Source organism: Drosophila mojavensis, unplaced genomic scaffold (assembly GCF_018153725.1).
Source record: "Drosophila mojavensis isolate 15081-1352.22 unplaced genomic scaffold, ASM1815372v1 contig_74, whole genome shotgun sequence".
Taxonomy (NCBI): domain Eukaryota; kingdom Metazoa; phylum Arthropoda; class Insecta; order Diptera; family Drosophilidae; genus Drosophila; species Drosophila mojavensis.
In genome coordinates, this window is record NW_025318899.1 from 10189535 (window position 1) to 10199919 (window position 10385).

At 48.8% G+C, this 10385-nt stretch overlaps 1 protein-coding gene across 1 annotated transcript; it reads left to right on the plus strand.

Annotated features, from left to right (window-relative positions):
- The first annotated feature begins 2666 nt into the window (after positions 1–2666).
- Positions 2667–10023, plus strand: LOC6582003 (toll-like receptor Tollo). Its single transcript, XM_002007680.4, has one exon. The coding sequence runs from the start codon at positions 3254–3256 to the stop codon at positions 7376–7378; it is 4125 nt and encodes a 1374-aa protein (XP_002007716.1). The 5' UTR covers positions 2667–3253; the 3' UTR covers positions 7379–10023.
- Positions 10024–10385: the final 362 nt, after the last annotated feature.

The window sequence follows — 10385 nt, forward strand, 5'->3', positions numbered from 1 at the left end:
CAGTCAATGGAAACGCTTTGCTTTATTCAATAAACATGCTAAGCAGCAGCAGCCCTTCCCAGCAGCTAGCTTAAAGGAAGTTGGGCAAGATAGCATCATATCAGATTATATTGGAACATTTCCTGCTAGACTTCATTGCTCAGCAGCTAGGCTCGGCGCAGCAGTGATTGTTATAAGAGACACTTAAATATCCACAATAAACATCAAAGGCAGCCAATTTTAGGGTTGTCTATCGATTGTGCGGCAATTGTCATTGATAAAGAGCAAAAGCAATTACAATATAGCGAATAATATTCGCAGGCAATAGCAGCAGCAGCAGCAGCTGGCATTAAAATCTTTATACAGATGCCGTGAGTCATAATGGAACGGAGTTCGGGTCTGTGAGTGTGACCCAATGAGCAATATGCACCTACAACAACAATAATCGAAAGAAACACTTGGGTCTTGTTGGTTGGGCAACAATAAAGCCCAAGACAAGCAAAGCGATTACAAAGAAAAATAATTTGCGCAAATTTTAAAGCAGAAAATAAACTAGAAAGAGAGGGATGGAGAGCAACAAAGTGAGAGTGAGAGTGAGAGGGAGTGAGTGGGAATTGTGATCCGTCATCGAGCATCGGGCAAATGTTACTGAACTCAACTAATCTAATCAAATCGAATCAATGCCCCGTATATAGTTACCTTGTGCCCGTAGAATCCAAACAGAGCACCGACATACATATTGTGCAATGGCAAGGCCTAAGCCCAGTTTTTTGTTGCAGTACTTCCTGGCTTACACCCGAGTTGATCGATCGTACGATCGATAAAAGGCACAAAGCAGGAACAAACAATTGAGGACTCCTTTGTAACAAAATCCTAGCCAAAGAAAGATAAATACACACACTTGCACGTCTGCACATATGTATGTATGTAGGTGTACGCAATGAGATGTACCTGAGAAACACGCCAAGAGATGTTTGCACGGTCAACTTTCGACAATTTGTAGGCTACCTGCATTTTCGGTGTGGGTTTTCCTGAGAACGGGCCGTGGTAGTGGCCGTGGCCTGCTAACTGGCTGGCTGACAGATACGCATCGCTTGCACAGAGGCTGCGATGCGACTCGGACTCTGATCTGGGGATGTGTTTGGTTAATCAGCACCTGTCGGAGCAACGGCGTCAGCGCACAGGTACACAGTGAGCTGTGAGCTGTGAGCAGTGAGCAAAAATAAACTTAACTTAGCGGGAAACGATTTTGGTTTGTTTCTGTTTTGGGAAAGTTTGAAAGTGTAGCTTAAGACATATGGGTCCAATGATCATGCAACGAGATCTGCCTACAACGCTTCAAGCCCAACAAGCATAATGAGTAAGCAAAGCACAAACAACATCAACAACAAGCAGAAGAGATCGCCCAGTTAGCCAAGGCAGAAAGCAACAGCAACAGCAACGGCAGCTTGAGCGCTGATTGAGCAGCCGGTCAGGTTGCGCGATCAGCGATCAGCGCGATCAGTTTGTGGCCCAGGCCCAGGCCCAGGCCCAGCCAACTGCTCTCATAAATCAAGAAAAATCAGTCAATTTTTTATACACACACATACGTGTGTGTGCGTGCGTGTATGTACGTACTACGTACATATGGCGCGTATATCAAACTGACATTGGCTGAATTAACAATTGATTTCAATAATTTTTTATTATTATTTTTGCTCTCGTCGCTTAAGCCGCCGTCGTCGTCGTCGTTGCCGTTGCTGGTGTTGCAGATCAACGTTAAAGTCTCTCACGCTTGCACTCAAGGCGGTTCGCCGTAATTCAGCGTCGCTATCGCTCAATGGCTCTCTTTGTTCGGATTTGCGCTCACACAGTGCGGCGCTGAATATGAAACTCACTCAATTTGACTTTCGGCTCAGCTGGACAAAAAGAAACTCGTCTAACCGGTGTGACGAGTGTCAATGTCTCATTGGAAATTGTTCGTTTGGCGTTGACGCTCAACGAAACAGACAGGGGACACACTATGCATAGTGGAGCCAAGCTGTGGGTGCCATCAATTGGCAGGAGTAAAGTAAAGTAAATAAATAAAAAAGAAAAATAATAATAATATACATTTAAATATGTATGTCTATATCAGTTAGCATCTGTTTACCTAACTACCTTAAATAATCTCTTTTTTATATACCAATACAAGATATACTAATCCGAGTTCATTGTAGTTGGTCATATCACATATCTAAGCATTGTTCTTCATTCACTAATCCACAACTTGTAAGATCACCTGCTTATCTCTCGATCTCACTTCCTCTGCCTGCCTAATCTTAACTTCCTACTCTCACGCACACACACAATATTTGTTTGCCTTCATTTTACAAGCTACACATACACAAACATGCAAAAGATTGCATTGTCAATATTGAGCCCACTGTGCAATGCGTTGCGTTTTGCGTTTGCCTTTGCATTGCATAGTTTTGCTTTGTTTGCTTTGCTCACCCTGCGCGCTCTCTTGCTCTATATACGTATCTATTGCTCGCCCGTTCGCTCGCTCACTCTTGCTCATGCACGGTCACAGTCTTTGTGAGCGTGTGCGTGTTCATTGAGTGCTCGCCCAAAGGCATAATTTGAGCGGCACGAAGACTCACTCAATGTTCGACTCGGCTCGCTCGCCCGCTCGGTTTCTCAGCGGCACTTGCTGCTCTCTGCCGTTCGCAGTGTGTGATCAGTTTTTGAGCAGACTTTGAAGAGAACGCACGCGTTGTCGGTAAAACGAAACGAAACGAGACGCTGTCGCGTAATGAAGCTGAGTCGAAGAGTGCTTGAAAGTTATACAAAAACATATTTATCATAGCCAAAAAAAAAAAAAAAAATTACAAATTAAAGCAAAAGCAAACAAAATCAAAAAAGTATCGCGATCGCACACCCCCCACTTGGATTACGGTCAGCGCGAAAGAGAGCAAAGAAACGAGAAAATTGAATAACAAAATTTATATGGATAAAAATATATAAAGCAAATTAAGAGCAGTTTTTATGTGTTGTGTGCTGTGTTTTATTATTATTACATCCAACACGCTGTGGATTGTTGTGCAAGCATCGATAAAAGATCTACAAAATATTCACAAAATGGGCTGCATATAACGACGGAGCGACTGCAGCCCCCCCTGACAATCAAAATCCGAATACCCTAAAGAAGAAGGAGAAGAAGAAGCAGCAGTAGCACATAAAACAGCTAGCTAGCTAGCCAGGTTCGCGAGTGGGGTTTCCAGCTAGTTGTAGCTAGAAATAAGCCAAACACAAAATGCTGGCTAGCCACATGCTCTACGTCCTCATTGCCAGCTGTGTCATGCCCATTTTTGGGGCGGCGCTGAGCAAAACGGTATTGTATCAGGCTCCAGACGAATGCCGCTGGTCCGGCGGCGGGGAGCACGACATCACACTCGTCTGCCATCTGCGCACCATCAACTCGGAGCTGGAGAACACAAATTTCAGTGTGATCCAGCCGCATAATACGGTCCGGCTGCGTCTGGAGTGCAACGATGCGTTATTCTTCCAGAGCAGCCTCAGCCCGGACAGCTTTCGCTCGCTGGTGGAGCTCAGGGATCTGACCATCGAGTACTGCAAGCTGGGCAATCTGACGGAGGGCTCCTTTCGTGGCCTGCAGGAGCTGAGGAATCTGACCATTCGCACGCACAACGGCGACTGGTCGACCATGTCGCTGGAGATGGCCTCCAACAGCTTTGTGGAGTTCCGGCAGCTGGAGCGACTCGATCTGAGTCTCAACAACATTTGGCTCATACCGGATGGCATGGTCTGTCCGCTCAAGTCGCTGCAGCACCTGAATGCCTCCTACAACAAGATCCAGGACATCAGCAACTTCTACTTCAGCGCCTCGCTCAGCTCGAGGAAGTCGCGCGTGTGCGGCTCGACGCTGCAGTCGTTGGATCTGAGCGCCAACAAGATGGTCAGCCTGCCGTCGGCCATGCTGTCGGCGCTGGTCCGGCTGACCCACTTGAACATGGCGCGGAACAGCATGAGCTTTCTGGCAGATAGAGCATTCGAGGGCCTGATATCGCTGCGCGTCGTCGATCTGTCGGCGAACCGCTTGACCTCGCTGCCCCCGGAGCTGTTTGCCGAGACCAAGCAGCTGCAGGAGATATATTTGAAGAACAACTCGATTAATGTGCTGGCACCGGGCATCTTTGGCGAGCTGGCCGAGCTGCTGGTGCTGGACCTGGCCAACAATGAGCTCAACTCGCAGTGGATCAATGCGGCCACGTTTGTGGGATTGAAGCAGCTGGTGCTGCTGGATCTGTCGGCGAACAAGATCAGTCGACTGGAGGCGCACATCTTCCGGCCGCTGGCCAGTCTGCAAGTACTGAAGCTGGAGGGCAACTACATAGATCAGCTGCCCGCTGGCATCTTTGCCGATCTGGGCAATCTGCATACGCTGATCCTGTCCAACAATCGCATCTCTGTGATCGAGCAGCGCACGCTGCAGGGCCTGAACAATCTGCAAGTGCTCTCCCTGGACTACAATCGGCTGACGCGCCTGGATGCGCGTGCCTTGATCAATTGCAGTCAGCTGCAGGATTTGCATCTGAACGACAATAAGCTGCAGACGGTGCCAGAGGCGCTGGTCCATGTGCCCCTGCTGAAGACGCTGGATGTGGGCGAGAATATGATTACGCAAATAGAGAACACGAGCATCACTCAACTGGAGAATCTCTATGGGCTGCGCATGACGGAGAACTCGCTGACGCATATACGCCGAGGCGTCTTCGAACGCATGAGCTCACTGCAAATATTGAATCTGTCGGGCAACAAGCTGAAGTCCATCGAGGCGGGCGCGCTGCAGCGGAATACCCAATTGCAGGCCATACGGCTGGACGGTAATCAGCTGAAGAGCATCGCCGGCCTGTTCACCGAGCTGCCCAATCTGGTGTGGCTGAATATATCGGGTAATCGATTGGAGAAATTCGATTATTCGCACATACCCATCGGACTGCAGTGGCTGGATGTGCGTGCCAATCGGATCACGCAGCTGGGCAACTACTTCGAGATCGAGAACGAGCTGAGCCTGAGCACCTTCGATGCCAGCTACAATTTGCTGAGCGAGATCACGGCCAGCTCGATACCGAACAGCGTGGAGGTGCTCTATCTGAACGACAATCTGATCAGCAAGATACAGCCCTATACGTTCTTCAAGAAGCCCAATCTCACGCGCGTCGATCTCGTGCGGAACAAGCTGACCACGTTGGAGCCGAACGCCCTGCGACTGTCCCCCATTGCCGAGGATCGCGAGATTCCCGAGTTCTACATTGGCCACAATGCCTACCAGTGCGATTGCAATCTCGATTGGCTGCAGAAGATCAATCGGGAGTCACGCACGCAGCCGCAGCTCATGGATCTCGATCAGATCTATTGCAAATTGTCTTATGCACGCGGCGCCACGCATCTCTCGCTGATCGAGGCCAAGTCCAATGACTTCTTATGCAAATACGAGTCGCACTGCTTTGCCCTCTGCCACTGCTGCGACTTTCAGGCCTGCGACTGCAAAATGGAGTGCCCCGATCGCTGTTCCTGCTATCACGATCAGTCCTGGACCTCCAATGTGGTCGACTGCAGTCGCGCCAGCTACGATCGCTCGCTGCCCTCGCACATACCCATGGACGCCACGCAGCTCTACTTGGATGGCAATCACTTTGCGGAGCTGCAGAGCCATGCGTTCATCGGACGCAAGCGCTTGAAGGTGCTGCACTTGAATCACTCGCGCATCGAGACCCTGCACAATCGCACCTTCTACGGCCTGCTCGAGCTGGAGGTGCTGCAGCTCCAGAACAATCAGCTGAGCGCGCTCAACGGCAACGAGTTCCAGGGTCTGGACAATCTCCAAGAGCTCTACCTGCAGCACAACGCCATTGCGACCATAGACACGCTCACCTTTACCCACCTGTACCACTTGAAGATCCTGCGGCTCGATCACAATGCCATTGGCACCTTCGCCGTGTGGAACTTCCTGCCCAGCTACCTCAATGAGCTGCGTCTCTCTGGCAATCCCTGGAGCTGCCAGTGCGAGTTCATTGACAAGCTGCGCGACTACACGAACCGGCACGAGTACGTGCTGGATCGCCAGCAGCTGCGCTGCGAAATGCCCGGCAACAGCACGCAGCAGCAGGCCGTGCAGATGGCGATCTTCGCGGCGGCCGGCGAGACGCTGCCCGTGGTGCAGTGCAGCCAGACGCTGCAGCTGGGCCTGGACAACAGCTTCAACGCTGCGGAGCGAGCGGGCGCTGGCGCTGGCGAAGCGGCTGGCGGCAATATGACCTCCACCAAGATGATACTCACGCAGCCGCCCAAGCAGGACTACATACCCATTCTGGTGGCCATACTGACCGCCTTCATCTTCATCATGATCTGCACGCTGCTGGTGTTCATCTTCCGGCAGGAGATGCGCGTCTGGTGCCACTCGCGGTTCGGCGTGCGCCTCTTCTACAACGGCCAGAAGGATGTGGACAAGAACGAGCGGGAGAAGCTCTTCGATGCATTCATCTCGTACTCGTCTAAAGATGAGCTGTTCGTGAACGAGGAGCTGGCGCCCATGCTGGAGCTGGGCGAGCACCGCTACAAGCTGTGCCTGCATCAGCGCGACTTTCCCGTGGGCGGCTACCTGCCCGAGACCATTGTCCAGGCCATCGACAGCAGTCGACGCACCATCATGGTCGTCTCCGAGAACTTCATCAAGTCGGAGTGGTGCCGCTTCGAGTTCAAGTCGGCGCATCAGTCGGTGCTGCGCGATCGCCGGCGACGCCTCATTGTCATTGTGCTCGGCGAGGTGCCGCAGAAGGAGCTGGACCCGGATCTGCGGCTCTACCTGAAGACCAACACCTATTTGCAGTGGGGCGACAAGCTCTTCTGGCAGAAGCTGCGCTTCGCTCTGCCCGATGTTAGCTCCTCGCACCACGCCCAGCGCTCGGGCCAGCCCTGCCATGCGCCCATCAACCATCCCGCCTACCACCATCATCACCATCTGCAGCAGCAACAGCAGCAGCATCTCCAGCAGCAGCAGCAGCAGCTGCCGTTGCATGCAGCGCATTCTGTGCCGCATCCGCATCATCATCAGCAGCAGTTCATGCTGCCCCCGCCTCCGCTGCCCCTGCAGCCGGGCAGCTTCCGGCGACAGCCCTCCACACAGCAGCAGCATCGCTCCAATGCGAACATCAACAACAACAACCAACAGCAGCAGCAGCAGGCAGCGCTGCTCATGGGCGGCGGAGGAGGAGGAGGAGGCGGCGGCGGAGGTGTTGTTCCGGGCGCCCAGCCACAGATGATTCCCCTGGCGGGCGGCATACAGCAGCAGAGTCTGCCGCTGCCGCCGCAGGGGACGTCGCAGCCGACGCCAGCGTCGCGCAATTTGCACATGTGAGTGAGTGAGATAGGTAAAAAGAGAGAAAGAAATGCAATTTCGTTGTCTAATTAGAATTTTTGTTAAGGCTTAATAGAGTTTAAGCTTAAGTCCAAAAAGAAAGAGACAAAATGAGTTAGAGATAGAGAGGGACAGCAGGAAGTCACTTGAAAGTTCACATTTGACTCAGTTCAGCGCTGGTTCAGTTCCTAACTGGTTCAAAAAGCAAAAGTTGCAAAGAAAGTTCAGGCGAGTGAAAGAGAGAGAAAGCTTGAAAAGGATGAAAGGCAAACAAAACTCATTTTCAAGCTATTGTTAAAGACAGAAAGAGAGAGAGGGAGTGAAAGAGGGAGACGCACAGGCAGAGAATTAAGGAGTTGAAACTAAATTAAATCTAGTTTTTTTGATATTGTTGGCAATTTGCGTTTCGGCTTTTGGCTTGAAACCCGTTTTGATGCCAGGCTCAGAGCGAGCCGCAATTGGCAAAGCTTTTTAGCAAAGCTTCCCTGCAAATAAAATAAGAGTCGGAGCCAAATATGCAAATGAAAAGCGTTTAGCGATAAAAAGCCTAGCTACATGTTCAAATAGCAGCAACAACAATTGCAGCTGGGGGCAACAGCAGCAGCAGCAGCAAGAATGAAACAACAACAACTGTAAACAGTAAAATACCAAATAGTTGGCAACAGCGGTTCGGGGCGGGTGTAGAACGGAGCCAATTGTTGTTGGCCCTGTTCTGTTTTCTTACGGCAAGCTATTTTCAGTTTCCTGGCTCGCAGCAAGATTCAGAAAATTGATGTTGCATGCAACACAGCAACACTGCAGCGGCAACCAGTCGATGCGATGCAGACGCAGCCAAGGCCCAAAACAATTTTTCTCTCTCTCCTTCATTTTGTTATTTTCTCTTAGCTTCTTCCATTCTTCCCTCTCTCTCTCTCTTGCGCACTCTATTCGTATGTTGTTGCAACGTTCACTCGTTAGTTCGTCTTAACTGCTGCATTTTACTGTAACAAGCCGTGTGTCTGATTGTGTGTGTGTGTGTGTGTGTGGGGCATAGAAAATAGGCAACGCGAAACATCACTGAGCTCATGTCTGGGCAAAAACTGACAAAAACAAAAAAATAAAAGGCACAGCTCGAGCAGAATGAAAAGAAATTGTAACAAAAAGTGAGGCGAGCGACACCGTCAGGGCCACTGCATAGAGACGGACGGACACGGCCACAGACGTAGAACTAGACCGGCAACAGACGAACTGAAAGAGAGAGAGAGAAATGGAGAGGGAGAGGGAGAGAGGTAGATACCTAGACATGTTCTCTGGCTATGGCTGTGGCAGACTTTTGGCAGCTGCAACACACTCCTACACAGACAGAGTTTTCTGTTTTTGGGCCCCAGCTACACGTGGCGAGAGTGTCGGCGGGCGCTAAGGTTAGCCGGGCTAAAAGATCAAGCAGCATGCAAAGCTACGCGCTGAAATTGGCCCACAAGGGAGGTCAACTGTGGCAGGCTAAGCTCTGGCCAAGCAGAAACTTGCTTAAAGGTCAGCGTGAAGCCAGAGCAAGTTTGCTGATGATCTGGCAACACTGATTTATGGCATGTGTGGGTGTGTACGTGTGTGTGTGTGTGTGTGTGGCTGCGCTAACAACTATCAAAAAGTTGTTAACTAAGCGTAACTAAATTGGCTAATACGAGCTGCAGTATTGACCCTAGTTTCTTAGCCAAAAACTAATTGTTAACTGCATTCGCCTGCACAGAAGTTGGCCAGGTAGATTCGCACGTGTGTTGTTGGCTTAAACTGTCGTTTACTTGGGCCAAGGCAAAATCAAACTGCCAAAGTAACAAGGGAGACACAGACACACACACACACACACACACACTCGTGCAACGTGTAGAAGAATAGAATTGCAAGGAAACAGAAAAAGAACCAGACAGAACTGAACATTGCTACAGATTAGTTGGCTGCGATTAAAATCTACCTTGTTGTTGTTTGTTACGCCTGCTTGTCTTTTGTATCTGTCTCTCTCTCTTTCTCGCTCTCTCTCTCTCTTTCTCGCTCTCTCTCTCTCTCTCTCTCATACACACCCTCAGCTAGCTGGTAAGATAGAAACATCCAACTAAATGCATTCCAAAAGCAAGAAACTAGTTAACTGTTAGACATCTGCATAGTTACGTTACGTTTCGTTTCGTTTCATCTCGTTTCGTTTCGTTCCGTTAAAATTGTATATATCTAAAAGGAGAACTTTAAGTTTAAGAGAAGCAAACATGTTAAATTGTACGTTTATTTGTTTAATAATTGTGATATTTTGTTCAATTAAGTCTTAAATTATAAACACATAAATATAAATATAAATATATATAAATATGAGAATATAAAACGAGAAACAACTATTAATATTATGTTATGTTCGTCGATGCTATCAATAACTATTTAAATTGTAAACTCTTCTCCTCATAAGTTATGTTAGTCCATAAGCTGAATTAGCCCGAATCCGAACACACACACACACACACACGACACGCACACACATCGTTCACAGCCATATTAACTCTATAAAATGTCAGGTGTGTTTGTGTGTGTGTGTGTGTGTGTGTCTGTGCATATATAAATCGACTGATTACATCTAGATATGTACATGTATCTGTTAGCTATATAAATCTTGATTACGATGTAAATATTGTATTTGTATTTGTATTTTTATTAACTTTATGTTTTCTAGTTTATAGCCAAAAAGCGACAAAAATATAACCGAAACAAAAATGATAATCGAAAAAGTAAAAAAAAAAAAAAAAACAAACTGTATTTTTTATACCTCATTTAATTTGCATGTTTATAGCTGAGAAATTCGCACGGCAGCACTTTTCGCCGGCCTTTGCGATCCTATATATACGTAGTAGTATATGGCCGACTGATAAGTCATAAATCCATCCGAATTGACATTTGATACCCATGCCATACAGCGGACGACTGACCGCTCTGCCATGTCGCCTGCTTTTGGCCGGAATTCGTATCGGAGTCTCAATCTGAGTGAGTGGGT